The 21041-nt window shown below is 38.5% G+C and overlaps 1 protein-coding gene across 1 annotated transcript; it reads right to left on the bottom strand.

The window, feature by feature from the left end:
- Positions 1–260: 260 nt before the first annotated feature.
- Positions 261–20366, bottom strand: LOC145906348 (uncharacterized). The gene is made up of 29 exons (XM_082993769.1): positions 20336–20366; positions 19866–19987; positions 17877–17935; positions 17675–17733; positions 17114–17179; positions 17002–17055; positions 16889–16942; positions 16776–16829; positions 16550–16603; positions 16324–16377; positions 15863–15975; positions 15497–15593; positions 13869–13968; positions 11842–11954; positions 9648–9764; positions 9180–9358; positions 4211–4334; positions 3654–3787; positions 3272–3419; positions 3023–3213; positions 2793–2928; positions 2559–2665; positions 1784–1920; positions 1681–1729; positions 1500–1623; positions 1267–1418; positions 1014–1134; positions 670–767; positions 261–609 (listed from the first exon to the last, which is right to left on the bottom strand). Exons 1-29 carry the CDS (start codon positions 20364–20366, stop codon positions 496–498), a joined length of 2961 nt encoding a protein of 986 aa, XP_082849895.1. The 3' UTR covers positions 261–495.
- Between the last annotated feature and the right edge of the window lie 675 nt (positions 20367–21041).

Here is a 21041-nt window from a genome sequence, read left to right on the forward strand (position 1 = left end):
GTTGATTGTTCTTTGCTATAATGGAAGTTTCCACCTACAAAAGCTGACATATTTGCAATTCTGGTGGATAAAGGAAAATGTTATGTTAATTTTTTTTATTACAAACACAGTCTACTTTCTGTAGCGAATTGGTTTATTTCGAAACATTAATTACAAGACACACGTGTTTGGTTAGAAGTTTGTTAAACAGAGTTACATAACATACACAAAGACGCTGCAATAACAAAACATTTTTGTACAATTTTTCTGTACAAGTGTGTTAAGATTAAGCTGGGAAAGCTTGCTATATTAGTATCGATCATATTTTTTACAGTAAGTACCTACAACTGTAAGTAATTCTGAATAAGTAGCGGGCAATATTTAGGATAAACGCTCATTTAAAGCTAAGCGTAAAGTAATGATTAAAAAGATTACATAATTGTTTCTAATGTTATTTGTAAATAAACTACATTCTTATAACTCAACATTGCCCTGAATCACTATATTTTCAACTTTTCATTCAACATTGGGTATTACTGCAAGTTTCACAGAACTCCTGAGGTGTGACGTAACAAGCGGTACTTGGTTGTCCCCCTTCAACGACATGGTAAAGTTGACTTTTTTCATGGTCTGGAAATTACAAGATCTTGTTTAGTGTCTGGGTGTGGAGCAAGTCATATAACAATTTACTTGCAAGATGCCAAGTTTATCTTGAAATTCAGTCAGATTATCACATAGGGTACTGATGAACAACGATTGATGCCCGTTGTCCGCTTCTTGATAGTCGCCTTTGAAAGAGATAAGGCAAACCAAGTGTAAGTAACAACAATTAAGTCTAAATGAACAACGTAACTTAGCACTAAATTATTCGAAAACTTGTATGAAAATTATGAATATTCCTAACTGTATCCTAACACTTTCAAAAGACGAACATTAGAGTCTGCCGCAATCAACTTTCGTTAAACAACGATGACGGTATTTTATGACTTGTAGTGACTTACGACGTTTCACTTTTTTGCCATGTTGTAACTTACTTGAAGATGAGTGCACAACCAAAAAATCAACCAATGTTGGTGGAAAATGAATGTTTTTGTTCATAAATGAATTTCCTCCATATAAATCATCAGCAATGTCATCAGCCTCAAATTCTGGGTCCTTGCATCATGAAAAGTACGTATTAACAGCACTATTATTTGTACTAGATTATTTTTCAGAGAGCCGTTTTACATTTCACATTTGTTTCCTCTTAATCGCAAATAAAAATATAAAAGTAACTTAGGACGTTACCTTGACAAAAAACACTTTAGGTTGATGCTTTAATTCTGGGCAATTGTCCCAAGTAAACCTGTCTAAAATTTCTCCAATATTGAATGCGTCTCTCTCCATCAGCAATGCACAGAGAAACACGTTAGTTTTTGCAAGAAGGTCAGGGGATAAACCTAAAAATAGCACGAAAATTAACAAAGCTTGATATTTTATCGATAGATAATTTGGCATCTGACATTGGGTTTGTCACTTACTTCTTAGTTTGGTGTTCAAATCTTCTTTATTATCAAAATAAAGTTTTTGGGAAAGGCATTTTAATTTTGTTGCAGCATTGATGAGGCTTTCCTCGTCAACATTTCCAAATTCGTTTGTGTAATTCTGCAAAAGACAAAAACAAAATACAAAAAAAGTCTGTGAAGACAAAAAAGTTTTTACCTTCTGAATTAGTATCAAAAAAACGTTCCATTTTCGATTCGGTTTCATCCTATAGAGAAATAAATGTAGTTTGCAAAGTGAAACATTCTTTGTAAACACCAACCCGTCTCTGAAGTAAAGCTCCTTGGTCAATTGGGTGGATGTGGATGGCATCTGCATTCTGAAGAATTTTTCTTTCAGTTCTTTATCTTTGACATACAGTGAAGTGGTGGCCATGTCTTTGCAAGTGTTGCACAGAACCTAATGAACAGTTTCGATTGTATATCAAATTAAACCAGAGCAACAATTGTTTCAAATTATTTTACATTTGTATGTTTTTTCATACCCAAGAAAATGCGCACAAAATGTCCACTAAAAAAGATTTCAAAGAGTATGAATAAAACTTGGAAAACGACTTTAAGGTATTGACGTCACAAATATTATCTGACCTAATGATCTCGATACAATAGCTGTGAATGCCAAGCCAGGACCTGCGCAATGGGAGGATCCGGCCAATCATGCCATTGCATAGAACTTTACTGTGTTGTCTGAATATCATGGTAGGTATCCCCTACGTATATTGTGCGCTTGTGCACCAATGCACCATGTCCACAATATACCCTGTGAAACCACTTTATAGTTCCTTTAGCCCAGTTCAGTTGGTAAAGCGTTGGGTCTGGTTAGCCCATGGTCGTAAGTTCACACCTCATTGGAGCTTGATTTTTTAAATCTTGTCCCGACTTGTCGGGATAAAGCGGCTGCTGGAAGCCTGTAAACCTAATGATCTCAATATAATAACTCTGATCGACAAGTAAGGACCTGTGCAGTGGGACGATTCTGCCAATCATGCCATTGCATGAATCATTACTGCGTTCTTTGATATAAGGAAGAAAAATTACCTCATCGATGGTAAACTCCTGATCCTTGGAAATTAGTTCTTCAAATGAGTTGCAAAGAGTTTGAATGAAGAAGGTGCCAGTTGTTAAAGAACGTAATGATTTACAGTCTGCTGGCACAAGACATATACTTTTACGATTTTGTAAATCGTATTTAGTTTCGGACATTACCACTTATGGTTCAAAACAACATATACTTTGGCATTTATTTCTTAAATAGAAATCCACATCGCATACCTGGAAGTGTTGATTGAGCAACAAGAAAGTGTGCCTCTGGTGACTGTGACATAATTTTAATGTTCTCCACGTTTGGCCTTAGAACTGGCTCCATGTCTTCTGGCCTGTACAATTCCCTTGCTTTTCCTCTGCATGCCTACGTTAGTTAATGCATAAATTGCTGGAAATGAGTTTAACAGAGGTATTTGTTTTGTTATTGTATGTTTTTGAACACTGCATAATTTTCTTACTTGAATAACAAAAAGTTTTGGCTTTTCTGACCACATTGGGCTCTTTCCTTTAGTAAAATGTTCCAAAACATCTTGCAATTCAAAGAGCTTGTCATATGCTGCAAGTTGAAGACCGTCGTCTCCAGGGTTTCCGTGAGTTAAAAACACACACATAAAACACGAGTAGTTTTTATGTTGTTTATCAGTAGAACCTAAAGCAGAACATTGCAAGTTTTAAAAGTATTTTATAAAATTAAGTGAGATACAAACAATTGTCAAGAATGTCAAATATTTTGGCTGTTTTTAAATCTTTTTCCGTTCGGACTGTAAACCCCAAAACATTGGCTACATCTTCCAATCGCTGAGCATCGCAGTTTGTTCCTTTTCTAACAGTGTCAGGATTACTGTTTTCATATTTCTAAAACAAATAAAGTTTACCAATTTAAAGAGCTGTTCTTCTAGCTTCTAGTCATGTCGGATTATAGAAAAAATTTTGGTTGTATATCCAAAATGCCAGAAGAACAATTCTTTAAATTTACCATGCCCGGCAACAAGAATAGCACTATATATTTTACCATTTTACCTAAAAGTGTATTTTTATGGCCACGTCTCTGAATTAGTGTAATGAAATAAGTTATGCCTTTTAACGTACTTCATGATTGAATATCACTAGTAAACCAGGACAATCTTTGTTGACTGAATACCGGGAGTCATCATTGACAGGATCGATAAATACATGCGGGGTTTCTCTGGTGACATTAGGTGACAGAGGCAAACCACTTTCCGCTGGAACAAAGTTGTTACGTATACAGAGAGTAACAATTTTCGTCAGATACTGAATAGTATTGCGTGTGTCATTTACTACAGAGGTGGACAACCCAAATAGCTATACATCATAACTTTGTTTGTATACTATGCATTATATGGTAAACGTTTGTTCGAGCTACTGTATGAGATGTCTTAAATGTTGAAAAAACAACCTACAATTAACGACGACAATTGGAAAATCTTTTTTGAGAGGTTAGTCAAAATTATCCGGCATGTTGATTTCCAACTAGTGATGTGTTAAATTCGGCACCACTTTTCTACTAGTTTACTAGTAGATGCATTAAACCTAACACATCAACAATTGATAAAACAGATTACGCTTTGTCAAATCTTGCGATTTAACATTTAATTATGTTTAACATTTAAAAAAATCCCACTCACCCGACGTGCCAGCGCCCTTCATTGACATTTTCAGTCGTTTTGTTTCTTGAGTCATGTCTGGACGTCTTTCTTCGTTGTTGGAATAACTTATTTTTACCAACATGCAATTAGCAGAAGGTTGGAGCTATTTATAAAATAAATTATAACAAAAAATAGGTTTGGCTTGTAGAATAAAGGATAATAAAATTGAAACGCTCGGTGCTCTTTGCACATTACGTCAGCATTTTTTGAGTAAATGATGTTTGGAACTGCTTAGCAGCAACAGGCGACCGAAAAGTATCATTCTTTTATCATAAACACATCTGCATAAAATGAAAAACCCAATGCATAGTTTAACATTTCAATAGTTAGATATAAAGAAATAACTGCCAAACTTTCACACTTCTCTCTGTCCGATATGTAAATAAAAAATCTCTTTGTGAAAGATATATTTTGAGGTAAATAATGATGTAGTTTATATAGGCAAAACTGGCGTCGAAACATTCTGTAGCCTATTTTTTAAACCGTTTAGTAATCAACAAATACATGTAAGAATTAACGATCACGAGCTGAATACCCAACCAATACACTACAAAGGCAACACGCCAGATATAACACATATTATTTCACGTACAAGTGTTTCATGGTATTACACGATACGGCTGCATCTCAATTTGTTTCTTACCCGTCCTTAATCGGACAGACTACTTTTCTCATGAAATCCTTATTTTACTAGCGTGTGGGCATAACAGTTCAAATGCAAAATGACAGAAAACTGTTTTGCAAAACAAAATTCTGGCTTTGGTTGTTTGGTAATTATAACATACAGTGCCAGATGTTGCTTTGCATTACTTGCCTGATTCGGCATATTAGGCTTGCGTTTAACTGGAAAATGCAGATTGCTTCTGTTCTAAAATTTCAGCACTTTTGTGATTATCTAATCTTAGCTGTTATGTTCTGCGTCGTTAAATCTCGCAGTATAATGGGTCTTATACCAATGACATGCTGTTTAAAATTTGCTCGAACCCAATATACAGCGACAAAAACGTATGTATAAATCACTTCTCGTATGATTCATCAATACTATGTAGCTTCACAAATACTATATTTTCCAAACAGGAAAAAGCGCGCAAATGGACGTGTATTTGTAGGCAATATTGTTTAGGCAATTAGTACACCGACACGTCTAGTTGAACTGTTTCTTATGCCCAGTCGACACAAACTTTGGAAAACTTTTTGCACCTATTGGCATATTCAATTTCAAAATTTCTCTAATTTTTTTCTTGCACATGTATTCGCCATGCTTTGATTTTTCCTTCAAGCGACATGTATACGTCTGTTCAACATGTCCAGCATTTTAATCTTCACTAGCTTACAAATATTTGATGAAAGTTCACCTTAGACCTCTTTTATTGTTTCTTAACTTATTTACCCCTGAAAAAAAAAACACTTTCGAGCCTATTCTGATGTCGGTTCGAAATTTATCGCAAGATTCTTTGCGGTCCACTTTCATTATTAGTTCAAACTCTGTTCTATATACTCGGCGTGGCTTTGACGCACTTTCATAAACACCCTAATTTTACCAAGCTAAGTAACTACGAAACGTGAAAATAAGTAAGGCGTCACTGACTGATGCAAACCTGTCATGAAAACATTTTAAAGTGGAAGTCTTTGCTTGGCCGTTTGGTCAGCAAAGTCGTCTGATAGTCACACCAGCTGCACTGATGAGACCTTGTAGGTCAAAACATTGACCTTCTGTATACAGCTTTTTATGCTACGTCTGCAGCCTATTTTTGAACCGTTTTATTCACCCACAAGTAAATGTAAGAATTGATGATCGCGAGATGAATTCCCGCCCAATACACTACAAAGACAAGACGAACTTCTATGTGACAAGGCCTTTGATATTTGCACTAACTTGTTTCATTTACACATTACATACAGTTCATTATTTGTAAATTTTCTACGAACAACGTTTTAAAGAAATATGTCACTGCCACACAATAGCACGGGTGCAAATTTCACGCAATACCATCACTAAATACACGGCGTGGCTTTAACGCACTTTTATGAACACCCTAATTTTGCCAAGCTCAAGTATAAATTTAAGTTAAATCACATTAAATGGAGAATTTAAGGTCAATATTAAAATTCGACGTCTATATCCGTATTCTTCCGATTATTAAAATAGATTCCGTATATAATATTTCAATTAGGAACGGCACATTATTGCAAGAAGGGACAAAAGTCAAACAAATGCCATTTTGTAGCTAAACCTTCTCCAACTCAATACACAGCGACAAAATCTTACATCAACCACCGTGCATAATGATTTTACAGCATAAGACAATGCGCACCGTCGTGCTATTTGACACGACGCAGAAAAGAATCACGTGTCCGTACTCTCGTGGATTCCAATGTGGTAATTTTACCTCAACGAGTTACATGTCAAAAAGCAACACAATAGAGAAGACAGCGTCAACCGCTGGTGTGAAATAAAGCAAACAAAACAGTTCCTCCTCACCACAAAACAATTGCCGACCAACGTTTTTACAAGACACAATCGCACAGCTATGGTTGGTATTTGTCAAATGCGAGCACGAGTTTTGCCAAACAACAGCACGGGTTTTCTCCAATGCCATCTTTGACGACATTCATGATTCCAAGCACCGCAGATCAATTTAAGTTGAAGGACAATAAATGGAGAATTGAAGGTCAATATTCGGTGTCTATGTCAAGATTCTTCCGATTATGAAAATAGATTCCATGCGTCATATTTCAATTAGGAACGGCACATTAGTGCAAGTGGGAAAAACCTTCCACACTTTGTATCAAGGTTTCAAAAATCCTCATGATTTTAGCGACTGAAACCATCTCTTTCATCTTTTGGTGCTTGCAACATGTTTTTTTTTATAAATAGCAACAATTTGTGTATGAATTTGTTTAATAGAGGTGCTGCAGCACGAGGGTGAAACGCTTCTGGCGTAAACATTAAAACAAAAATTGTAACATATTCCAAACAATTGAAAACGTTGTAATTCGCCGTGTGATGTTATGCTCGACGCAATTTTGCAAATGAACCCATGCAATGATAAAACTACAAACATCTTTTTTTGGCTACACCGGGGATTCGAACCTCAGATTTTTTTGTCTTAAATGGGGGACGCTACACGATTCGAATGTTTCTTTGGCCACACCGAGAATTGAACCCTGGATATCCTGCGTAAACCTCTGGTGTGACACAAAGCAGACAAACCAATTCTTCAAACCACTAAACAATTGCGGAATATCCGCCCAAAAACAAGTTTGTACTAAAATAAGATGTGTTGAGGTTGTATAGGTGGCTAAATATAAGACAACTCCATTAGGAAACGTCACAAAATCAAGTGAAGAATAACAGAAAACTGTTTGCAAAACATGTAAATCCCGAATTGTGGTTGGGAATAACATGCAGAGACAGATGCTGCCTCGCATTACTTCTCAATCCGACAACAGTAAAAATATGTAAAAGAGACATGTATTATTATATTAGACACAGGAGCCAACCATCATATAATGACACTTTGCTAATTCGGCATGTTATAGTCTTGCGTTTAACCTATAAAAATGCACTTTGCTTTTGTTCTGATATGATTTTTGTAGTCTCCAATTTTGGCTGTTACATTCTGTCTCGTTAAATCTCACACTGGTTAAATCACGAGACAAAATGATCCTGCGCAGTGATTTTGCCACCTGATACGTCGTTGTTTTCCCATTGACACGACGTGCGGAAAGAATCTCGTGTCACTGATGGATATCCCCTGTTGAAACGCTGGGGGGATATAAACCAAACAACACAATTCTTCTAACCACACAACGTTGTTATAGGACACAAGCCTACAGGTATAGTTGGTATTGTCAAATGCGAGCACGAGTTTTGCCAAACAACACCACGGGGAAAACTTTCACCAAAGGTTTCGAATATCCTCATGATTATAGCGACTGAAACCACCTCCTTCATCACTCGGTGCTTGCAACATGTCTTTTTATAAATTGCAACAATTTTGTGTATGAATTTGTTTAAAAAGAGTTGCTGTAGCACAAGGGTGAAACGCTTCCGGCGTAAATATCAAGGGCGAAAATTGTAACATATTCCAACCAATTGATAACATTGTAATTCGCTTGATGTGTGATGTTATGTCGAAGCAATTTTGCAAACGAACCCATGCAATGATAAAACAACAAACATCTGTTTTTGGTCACACTGCATGGGATTCGAACCTCAGATTTTTTTGTCTTAAATGGGGGACGCTACACGATTCGAATGTTTCTTTGGCCACACCGAGAATTGAACCCTGGATATCCTGCGTAAACCTCTGGTGTGACACAAAGCAGACAAACCAATTCTTCAAACCACTAAACAATTGCGGAATATCCGCCCAAAAACAAGTTTGTACTAAAATAAGATGTGTTAAGGTTGTATAGGTGGCTCAATATAAGAAAATTCCATTAGGAAACGTCACAAAATCAAGTGAAGAATAACAGAAAACTGTTTGCAAAACATGTAAATCCCGAATTGTGGTTGGGAATAACATGCAGAGATAGATGCTGCCTCGCATTACTTCTCAATCCGACAACAGTAAAAATATATAAAAGAGACATGTATTATTATATTAGACACAGGAGCCAACCATCATATAATGACACTTTGCTAATTCGGCATGTTATAGCCTTGTGTTTAACCTCAAAAAATGCACTTTGCTTCTGTTCTGAAGTGTTTTTTGTAGTCTCCAATTTTGGCTGTTACATTCTGTCACGTCAAATCCCACACTGGTAAAATCCCGAGACAAAATGATCCGGCGCAATGATTTTGCCACTTGATAAATCGTTGTTTCCCATAGTAGTGGGGTAACGTGGAGTCCATATTTCCCTGCAGTTTATTTGGCGTCAGAAAACAAAATTGTTGGTAAACTACGGCCCAAATGTTTGATTCGGTCAAATGCCCACTTACAAAAAAAGTTTTCAAATAGGGTTTCGGGTTTGCTGCGGCCGGTTTCGAATTCGGCTCTGACGTTTGAAAAGTCTCAGAACCACTGTTCCAAACAATTAAACAAGATTTTCCAGCTACATTCCTTGAGTTGAACATGTTATTGTGTCTTCCTCTCAGGATCCAGTCTTTCGGAGCGGGATCTGCGAATGTTTTCAGACTTCAGACCGAGTCAAGAGGGGATATTTCCTTCACCGCAGAACAAGTTAACGAGATTGTGAAACTCATGCGAGCTTACGTCACCGCCCTCTTCCGCCGAAAGCATTGAAAGTTGACAACGAGCAATTTTATTGCGTTCAGATTTTAACGAAACTTTAGTATTTGTCGTTCTAGCCACAAACTTGAATGTTAAGATCAGGGGTTTTCCACAGGGTCACCATATGGACCACAGCGATCTATATCAATGGCTTCCACATTACCACACAATATTACCTTCGCCGATGCATGTTTTTGTGACATTACTCAGCAAAAACTTTCGTCGGTTAGGAGGATCCACAGAGTTAACCATGGTGTCGTTGTACCCGAACGAGCTCGCGAGATGTTCCAAGTCTTTCACGTCCAATAAGGTTTATTTACAGGATCATGTATCTTATAGTTTCGGCATATACGCTTACACCCACTCTCAATACTCCGCTTCAGTGTTTAAACCTTGCAGTGACGATTTTCATTTGTTTTGCCACTTTCACATGTTTTTTTCGCTAGTCATATTCTTTCTTGTCCTGAAGCACTTGGTGATCCTTCTGTCTATTTTGTTTTCGGGAAACCAAATTCCATAACCCTAGAAATCACTACCAGCGATAAAGTTGTCAGTCCCACTCATGGCATTTCAACTTGTGATTTGTAATTTCAATATTATTTCACAATTTTTCGCCGCAATCATGAACCTCACCCGACGTCACCACGTAACATGAAATATTCCAACCGCTTTCGTACCTATTGTTGTTAACCCTTTTATCCTTAAGACTGCCTATCTTTTATCATTGTTATCGGTCTAATATTATTTATTGTACATTTGCATCAATTTATTGCTTCTTCGATTTGGTTGTTTTATAAACACAGTTCCTTGTATGTCTGCGGCAAGCCAGTTGAGGCCTGTGATGTCACAATTGCTTATTGTTACGTTCCAATTACTGCTATTGTTTCACTGTCGCTCGGTTTCAAAAAAGAAACAAACCCTGAATTGGGATCGAAAAGAAATTCATATTTTGAGGCCTGAAACTGACGTCATGACCCTTGGTTTTTGGTGGCTAGAAATTCTATTTATTGAGTAGTTAATTTCGGGTTTAGGAATCAATTCTACAAAACTTCACTCTCTCCATGCCATCTACATTCTTCCATGTAATGCATCCGGCAGACGCATCAGACGCGTCTGTGTCCTCCACAAACTGCTGTGTTAAGTTTGGTTATTACACAAGAGTGTATAAGGTCTAACCTTGGGGGTGACAAGAAAATGATTTGTAAAGGAAAGCCAAAGCTAGTATGCTACTCATGCCGAAGCAAACGTTTCAAACACCACTGTGTTCATCATCAGTGCCAAGTAAGAATGAGTTGCAGCAAGGTGTGCGCGGAGGGAGGCAGGTAACTGAACAGACAAAAACAACAACACAAATGAAACACGTGACAGACGCCATTCGAATGCCAACGGTCGTGACGTCTTCATTTGGTCTGCAATGAGGACCTGGGTGTTGACAAGAAACCCTGTTACACAATTTACCCTCACATTAAACCTTTTACATAAGTCGGTGAAATGGCGCCGCGATATCCGCGCATTTCTGTAAATATTTGCGGTGAATTGGCGTGACTGCATTTTTGGGGTTTATCAGAGAAAGCCAAACTGAACTGAATCAAATTTACTGACATCCTCGAATCAGAATCAACCGTCAAATCTGATGGATCAATGTTTGTATTTACATGGATTATCAACATAAAGCATGGAAACGGTTGCATGCGATATTACAACAACGACATGATATACAAGGAATGATAAAACGGAATATGTTGTCAATATCTAATTGACGCATTGACATAATTCTATGGAAGAAGTGGCATCCGAAACGCACAAAATGTAATAATAGGTACTGTCGACGTCATAATTGCAATTATTATGTTGTGTTTTGAAGGGAAAGAGGACAAAGGACATATAGGACACAAACTTTTTGTACGCGTGGTTTGTAACGTGTTATTGTTAATCCTCGTCCGCTTGTTTATTATGCATTAAACTGATCGATTGACTGTGGGTTTAATAGCAGGCTTTTCATCAGGAGTCAGATATACGGCAGTGTTATTATTTGTGTAGACGTTTTAAGTAACGCCCTACAAATACCATGATAATAACAAAAATGCAGAAAGGTGAAGTTCGTTATTAACACAAAAATTGTAAGGATTTGTGAAATAAATTCGGTTCGGTTTAATTGCTTTCCTGTTATTTACGATTTAAAGCCTTTATCAAAACAGGTGAAAGTATTTACAATGTCTGTCAATAATTGTAAATCAACACAATGTTGCCATGGTAACTAACGACGCAATGTTAATTTTCGGCACTTAAACCTCCCCAACATTTATTCGCATTTCACTTTCATCGTAGAACTCATTATTCCGCTCCATGATCTCTTCCAATAATACCAACTCATAGTGTTGACACCAGTAGAAGTTCTCGACCACGGACCATTGAGGCGGGCAAATGTACAATCACGATGCCACCAAGCTCCACCATAATACACAGCACAGTTATCTGGATGCCTGCAATTATAATTAAGTCGGTTGTCAACAACTCTGTGTTACAACTTGTTTAAACTCAGTTATAACTTGTGTTTAACTAAAACTTTAACGCAACCCCCTGTTTCAGAGTAATTGATTTTTACAATTGTTGATTTAGGGTAGGCGGTTAACTTTGTCAACGAAAATCAACTATTTGAGGAAATGCATTTCATCTTTTTCTAAACAACTCGATTTACTTCGTTAGTAAAACAGAAATATAATCAGACACGTTGTATCATTGTTACTCACGGATCATGGTCTCTGTTGCGTGTTGTAAATCTCATCCCATTATCATTATATGCCATAGAATCTCCTATATTCCCCGAATATCCGGATATAGTAATTGTGTAAGAACTTCCTTCATCGCCAATGCTGAAATTACTGAAAACAACAATGTCATAATGTTTAATTTAATGCAAAGTAATTTAAATAACAACGGATAATTTGTTGTTTTAAATCAATCCGTTTACATTGGTTTGTTGCTCATGGAAATGATTGTTAAACATAAAACCCTTTATGACGTAATAAACGATATGTGTCATACATTGTGTTGTGTTGTGTGGGATAATTATTTGTCAACTAAGCAATAAACACAGAGTGGGATTAGTAGTTTTGAGAAGGAAACCCAGTTATTTTTCAACTTTAAGTTCACAAACGACTGGAGGATTACAAGGAGGCTTTATTGTAGCTGAAGAACAAAGCAGATAATTCTAACTTTCCAGTCAAGATGCAACGTTTTGGCAAAGGTCAGTACTTGGCACTCAAGATTTCACCACAAGGACTTGGGCAACAACGACCGCATAAACTCGTCTGGGCAACAGATTTTCCTTAACCTTTTTTAAGTGGTTCTTAACCTTTTTTATGTCATTTCCCACTTCCAGTGTAAACGGAATCCTTATTTCCCACTGGTATTTACATTTTTTAACTAAGAATTTAATTATTGTATTTTCGTTATATCTGTTATACTTTTTTAACTTTTTCTACCGCATGGCATTACCAATTACCAATAAGTGTTCAACACACAGTGAATACATATCATTATATTTCTTTTCCAAATACTTTTGTGTATTTCGTTACCGACTAATTATCCACCTACAACCCTTAAATGTCCCACCGGATAAGAACCACTGGCCTAAGGAATTAACTCTGCAGGCCAATACACCCATTTTCTTGCATAGAGACCCAACAATATCCAATCAACCAAGCAACGACCAGCAGGGGTGGGCAAAGAGAACACAGAGAGTTTACACTATACAACTTATACACTGACAATCAAGTTGTGTCAGCGTCTTACACGTCGCGATTACGGGATTTTTGTTGCCTCATTCAAAACATTGGGGGCCGAGCATGTTGGGCAGAAAATCGAAATTTCAAACACTGGATTATGCATGGGTGTTAGCTGGAGAATATAATAATCATTTTCATCCCATATATCGATGCGGGACACAGCACTAATATTCACTGGATTGCTGCAACCAATTGTCAAACGGTTTGACCGTGGTCATTTTCGCTTGAACTGCGCAAAAAGGTGACGTTCGACCCAATCCGAGCCCCACTGAGCTCGGTCCTGGAAATCCGCGACCAAGCGATCGCGCAAACCTCAAAAGCGGTGATGTGGGGTCGTTACGAGTTGATTACCATCCCTATGTGTGTGCGGTATCTAAACTTTTTGTTTTCATAATTATTCCGAACCGAGTAAATGCATTGAAACACAGCAAGAATATTCTGTGTTGCTTCAAACTTCAAACACGAATTTTGGGAATCTGACGTAATAAGGAGGGTATTTCCCTAATGACTTTTAAGATTTTGTTAGTTATGACGACCTGGCAGCATCAGGTAAATTATCGTTGGAACAATGGCATTAAATTGAAAACGTAAAATACGTCATAGTCTTACCTATACTCGGCAAATCCTTGACCCCCGGAAAAATCCTGAAGGTCAACACGAAGGCGACATCTAGTGGACGCACTGGTGATTTGATGCAGTTTCTCCAAACCTGATAAAATTTGTTGGTTGTAATAATATTGCTGAAAACACTGGAATTTAAATTGAATTAACTGATACTGTTATAGTGACTCTAGGATTGTTACGTAGCTTGCTTGAAACGTTTTGCTTGGTTGGCCTGTATATTTAACTGGGTGTGTACAAGTTATAACAATGTGTTCAGTAAATGTATTCAACCTAAAACAAAGCTGAAACTCCTGTTGCTGCCACAGGCATATTGCAATTTAAAATGTACCGCTCTTCTGGCATAAAATATACGTGCTGTATTTTTACGACGTTCCGTCTGCCATTCAGTGAGACTTCATCAGGTATTGATGCCGCAATTTCAAAGTAAACTACACTAAAACATTCAGGGGCACAAAAAAGAAAAAGGGACAGGTTGACACCGCTTGTCAGATCACGTGACAGAGGCAAAACACGAAACACTGCGGGAGGCGCAACAGTTACAACAAATTGTTATAAACTGCCGGAAAGTAGACACAGTGTTGTTTGTCGTTGACGCATCCACTGTTTTTGTGAATGTGAAACGACTCAAGAAAGAGCCGCTTGGTGTGGTCCAACTCCTTTTCCAGAACTTGGAAAGGGCTTTATCGAAGGCAACTTCGTGTCGCAGTGTCACCGCATGCTTGGCCAACGCAGTCTTGCTGGCATCTTTCGATGCGACATCACGGCGATGCTCTTTCAGTCGCGTCTTAAAGGCCCTTTTAGTTTCGCCGATGTAAATACCATCGCAATATTTGCATGGTATTAAACAGACCATTCCCTTTGGCTCGGAAGCCTCCGTAGCAATGGGTCGTGAAATTACATTGCCAAGCGTTGTATGGGGCTTAGTATAGATTTTAATGCCTAATCCGACATCAATCTTCGCAATGTTTCGTTAAGGCCAGGGACGAAGGGAATAACAACTGCTCCGCTAGTGGGCGTTTCATCCTTACGGGTTATTGCCAGTATATTTTGAGCGTGCCATAACAGTGGTGATTGATAGGGATACCGGTACATTGGTGAACAATGACACCACATCAAAGGATACCATGCTGTCATGTTGCGCCACTCCTAAGCTCCGTACCTCGACCGCAAACTCGAGTGAGTTTTTCACATGGTGCGGACTATTGCTCAACAAAAGGAGCGATTATTTTAGCATTCTTGAGTCGCTTCACATTCACAAAAACAGTGGATGCGTCAACGACAAAGAACAATGTGTTTACTTTCCTGCAGTTTATAACAATTTGTTGTAACTGTTGCGCCTCCCGCAGTGTTTCGTGTTTTGCCTCTGTCACGTGATCTGACAAGCGGTGTCAACGTGTCCTTTTTTCTTTTTTGTGCCCCTGAATGTTTTAGTGCAGTTTACTTTGAAATTGCGGCATCAATACCTGATGAAGTCTCACTGAATGGCAGACGAAACGTCGTAAAATACAGCACTTATATTTTATGCCAGCGGTACATTTTAAACTAAAACAAACCATAATCAAAGTTTTGCAACATTTGTACTTGGTTAAGGATTGCTTTATTGGAATACAAACCCATCCAAAATTCTGTTGATAGATCCCCAAACCCGTTCTTGTAATCCACCCAATCTCTATCGAAACTAACAGATCCATCATAACGACGCTGGAACACCTGGTATTTATCAAGTAAAACACTTGACACTGATTTTCGGTGAATTGGTCTAAAAAAGTTAGATGACCTCCATGTCAATGTATGACTTTTCACTTTCGTGTGTAATTTCCTGACCTTTATAAACAACACAATCCCGGGCGTATGGTTAAATATTGTAATGTGAAATCGTAAATTACTTGTCGTGCATAATAACCTCGCTTACCCAACATAGCGCTGGTGCCAGGGATTGCCCACCCCTGTGTTAGTGATATTTACCACAGTATCAATACCTGCCATCCATCTTCACAGTAAACTTCTTCTCCCGATCTGATATATTGGCGACCTTTAAGATCTGAAGTCTTACAGGAATCCCGTGAAACAGCATATATGAGATTCCAGAGATCTGCAGACGGCTAAAACTCATCAGATTGGTAGAAGTATTGAGTTAAACTCATTTACAAGCAAGTAGGCGGTGAAAACCCCACAATACTTGCACGACCTGCATTATGACCAGAATATACCGGTGCCAGATGGAACCCTCTCTGATTCGCACGTGATGACGTATATGTTGGGTATGCCAATACCTTTGCCCGTAACTCACGTCATGACTCGCTTTTGCCCCTAGTGGTGTAGATATCTCACCAATCTACACCACTAGGGGCAGAAGCGAGTAATGACGTGACTTACGGGCAAAGGTTTTCAGAATTTGACACATATGTGAGATTTATATTTAAATAAAACAAAACTCAACTGTTGGAAGTGTTACTCAGTTGACCTTGCAGTTGATCCACTCTGTTCGACAACTCTGTGAATATAATGTTCGATGTGTGAGTGGACATTGGATGTTAAGTGCATGAACTTAACTGTTAGATGTGCTGTTCTGCTCACTTTGCATTTGATCCACTCTGTTCGACAACTCTGTGAACAAAATGTTAGATGTTGGAGTGGATATTGGATGTTAAGTGCATGAACTTAACTGTTAGATGTGCGGTTCTGCTCACTCTGCAGTTGATCCACTCTGTTCGACAACTCTGTGAATATAATGTTCGATGTGTGAGTGGGCGTTGGATGTTAAGTGCATGAACTTAACTGTTAGATGTGCGGTTCTGCTCACTTTGCATTTGATCCACTCTGTTCGACAACTCTGTGAATAAAATGTTAGATGTTGGAGTGGATATTGGATGTTAAGTGCATGAACTTAACTGTTAGATGTGCGGTTGTGCTCACTCTGCAGTTGATCCACTCTGTTCGACAACTCTGTGAATATAATGTTCGATGTGTGAGTGGGCGTTGGATGTTAAGTGCATGAACTTAACTGTTAGATGTGCGGTTCTGCTCACTCTGCAGTTGATCCACTCTGTTCGACAACTCTGTGAATATAATGTTCGATGTGTGAGTTGACATTGAATGTTAAGTGCATGAACTTAACTGTTAGATGTGCGGTTCTGTTCACTCTGCAGTTGATCCACTCTGTTCGACAACTCTGTGAATAAAACTTACGTTAACGTTGACATGTTTTACGTCACTAACATTACCCTTACCATGAACTCCAATGTAATCGGTCTGCATTTCTTGGATCGTTTGGTTTTTGTCTTTTTTGAGTTGGCCTGAAAACATGCATGTTTTTCTGATATAACTCTTAAGAAACAAAACAAGGTATTTTTTAGACTAGTCCAGGTCAGTGCGTCTTTGTGTTATTCATCGAAATTTATAAAGTGCCTGATGTTATTTACTGTGCGGACCTTCTCAAAAAATACAACATAATTTTTTCCCAACATCGTATGGAGGAAAACCACATATTGATACTTTTCTTCACGTTTTCTTTGATTATCTGTGTTGTTTATGCACACAACGCACCCCTTCTATCCCTTTGTTTTCATCGGTTTCCTGCACTCACATGTAATTTTGCACCAGTGTAAAAAAACTTCACCGGGTTTTCTTAGTATGGTTCGGTTGTATTTTTTTTCCTGGTATTAGTTAAGTTGTAAGATATACTGTATACACAAAGGTCATTAATGTAGTCGGTAACTGGATAGCTGTACTAGTAATCACTAGGTGGCGATGATAAGGCCAAAAGGTGGCGCTAAAGAAAGATATTTTACTTTGAATATCCACCAGGTCAGTCTGTTGGGTCTGAATTTCCTGCAACTCGAAACTTGACCTGAAAGTGCGATCGTTAACGAAAAGGGGAAATATTTTTATTACAAAACCGGTAATATTTAATTCTTTGTTTAAAGTAATTATAACTTCCTTTGTATTTAAGTGTCAGCTTTCACAATCTCATAAATTCTCATATTTTCCTACCATTGGTCACGAAGATCTGAATCAAACCCTGAAAAATAATTTGTTTTATTCCGTGATCTCTAAAATGAACAGAATCTAGCCCCTGATGTTGCACAGTCTTAAAACACGACAGCAATTAACCGATAGCAAATGTTTGAAACCAAGTGTTTCTGATTACCGTCAGTTGGTTTATTTTTTTAATTTGTGAAAAATTGATTTTCGCCTACAGCATACGTCATCATCAGTTTCTGCAAATAAAATGCATTAAAACACTCGAAGCTACATGTACCAATAATAAGCAAACAAATAAAACTGAAATGGTGAACACAATGTCCCCTACCACTGCATCTACACAACTGTTAACTTCACTGCAGTGCAAGGCCCCCTAACACCGGAGGCAGAAAGATAATCAAAACAATGACGACCCGCAGCATGAACGCACGACGTCATTGAACAACATTAAAACAATGAAAAAAGATGTTCTCCATCCATAAAACGCAACACCAAACAAAACTGCCAGCAATTGCTTATGAATTCGGGGGGAATCATTTTTTAAATGTTTATTGAAACTTGGGTGCGGTTCAGCCATTTTGGCTTCGCACACATCCAGTCCTTTGGCCATGGACTGTTCCGCAAATACCACCGAAAAACAACTTGAAATGCTTAAACGCGTTCCTGCCGGTGGGTGAGCGTTTGCAAAATGGTGGCGCAGAGCCGCCTTGTCGTTGCTTCCCAACTTGCCTTTGGTTAAATTCTAATCTGTGTTGTGTCCATCTTGTTGAAAATTTATTTTTGGTTTTGCCAACGTATTGTTCATGACATGTTGTGCACGTCGCAACATCAATGTTGAAACTCGCACACGTTACATGTTGAAGCAGTTTATATTGTTTGCCTGCTATTGTTGTTAATGTTGTCGTTTCATTAACCATGGATATGTAGTTACCATGGTGACCGCCCAATGCGAACCGCCCACAAGGGTAGCTACCAGGAGGGTCGTTGCAGTTCGTTTGCAGGACAAGTTGATTGTCCTCGGTGAAGCATTCCGCTTGCGCCGCAACAACGAAAGACAGAACTTGGGGTACAGCATTTCCTCAGGTTCTCAAGCTCACACAAAAAGAAGCGCAATTAAAGAGCCAGGCCCAAATCGTTTACAAACGACCCCCCTCCTTGGGCGACATTTTTGGAATTCAACCAAAGGCAAGTTGAGAAGCAACGACAAAACGGCTCTGCGCCATCATTTTGCAAACGCGCATCATCCGGAACGAACGCGCATAAGCATTTCAAGTTGTTTTTCGGTGGTATTTGTGGAACAGCCCATGGCCAAAGGACTGGATGTGTGCGAAGCCAAATGGTTGAACCGCACCCAAGTTTAAATAAAAATTTAAAAAATGATTCCCCCCGAATTCATAAGCAATTGCTGGCAGTTTTGCTTGATGTTGTATTTTATGGATGGAGAACATATTTTACCATTGTTTTAATGTTGTTCAATAACGTCGTGCGTTCGTCCTGCGGGTCGTCATTGTTTTGATTCGCACTCTCTTATCTTTCTGTCTCCCGTGTTAGAGGGCCTTGCACTGCAGTGAAGTTAACAGTTGTGTAGATGCAATGGTATGAGGGGAGATGGTGTTCACCATTTCAGTTTTATTTTAATTTGTTTTCTTATTTTAGGTACATGTAGCTTCGTGTGTTTTAATGCATTTTGTTTGCAGAAACTGATGATGACGTATGTTGTACGAGAAATCGATTTTTCACAAATTAAAAAAATAAACCAACTGACGGTAATCAGAAACACCTTGTTTCAAACATTGTTTTATTCCATTCGTATTTACCCCAAGTAGTGAAAGCGTACAAGATCTATGTTAGCTCCCAAACCAGAAACGAAACTTTCATATTGGTCATGATTGAATATATCTCGTTTCACAAAGCACACGGTTGATTAATTACGCTCCAACTTGTGTTTACCCATAGAGTGATGACGCAAAGCTAATTTCTTGCTGATATGAAACTTACCAGAGCGAGAGCTGCTGCGATAACCAAACCCTGTACCACCAGCACAATCTTCATTCCTCTAAGCTCAGAACGTAATTGTGACAACTTCTCTTTCTCCGCGCTTCGCTGAGGTTCCTCGTAAACTGATTGTTGTTAAGTTTACAGACGTGCTTTTAGTTCGGGAAATTTAGCTTCCAACAAACCCTTACGCTACGAGGTCTAGTATCTTTCTCCTTGAGTTTGTCATGTAATATTCCAACTCTTACGTAAGCCCATTTTTACTGGCGTTTCATTATGTAAAGGTTATGACGTCATAATACACGTTCTCAAATAAATGTCATTTTGGTACAAAGCGTCAATTGTGACGTCAATAGTTGTTAAAAAATTGTTTTGACTTTTCCGCTTTATTCACTTCGGTTGGGAAACCGCGTCAGACAACAAGATCTTAGTTTCTCCACACAAAGATAATATAACCAGTTTGTACGACTTACTGTTTTCCTGGGGACCAGAGCGAGCCGTCATTTCATAACTTTCGCGATTCATTTGCGGTGAAAATGTTGATCGACCAGAAAATAAAAACAAACAACCACCTCTACGTGTGCGCAAGATAATCTAACACGAAAGTTTGTGGAGTGCAGCCAACAACACAAGGAGGTTATGGTGGCATTTCTTAAGGAGCAGGAAATGCGTCGGTTTCGCTGTTGTTGTCCACCTTTGTTTTCCACTCGGTCATGGGTTCAAACCTATACCTGCAGGCAACTGTAACCAGGCGTTGTTCAGGCAGAAAAGTGTAAACAGCACTCGGTCATGGGTTCAAACCTATGCCTGCAGGCAACTGTAACCAGGCGTTCGTTTCAGCAGAAAAGTGTAAACAGCTCTCGGTCATGGGTTCAAACCTATGCCTGCAGGCAACTGTAACCAGGCGTTCGTTTCAGCAGAAAAGTGTAAACAGCACTCGGTCAGCAGTTGCCTTGGACTCACGGCGAGTTTGCAAAACGTGTCTTCATGTCAATGTTCATGTTTCTGTTCACGTATTTTCTAACATACTTTGCATGTGTTACAAGGAATGTGGGATAAAAATCAGCGTAACAAAATCACTCAGATCGTTCCCTACAATCGCGGTTAAATTTGAATGCATTTCATTTTAGTTTGAATGCTTTGCCATTTTTAGTTGGCAGTGGATTTTCGTTCTGCTGC

Source organism: Ascidia mentula, chromosome 6 (genome assembly GCF_947561715.1).
Source record: "Ascidia mentula chromosome 6, kaAscMent1.1, whole genome shotgun sequence".
In the NCBI taxonomy this organism is placed as follows: domain Eukaryota; kingdom Metazoa; phylum Chordata; class Ascidiacea; order Phlebobranchia; family Ascidiidae; genus Ascidia; species Ascidia mentula.

Coding starts and splice junctions, on each gene's coding strand:
- LOC145906348 (XM_082993769.1), bottom strand. CDS start 20,366: ATGACGGCTCGCTCTGGTCCCCAGGAAAACA. Junction 15,594..15,862: donor ACTGTGAAGATGGATGGCAG/GTATTGATACTG, acceptor GATAAATACCAG/GTGTTCCAGCGTCGTTATGA. Junction 2,929..3,022: donor CAAAACTTTTTGTTATTCAA/GTAAGAAAATTA, acceptor TAACTAACGTAG/GCATGCAGAGGAAAAGCAAG.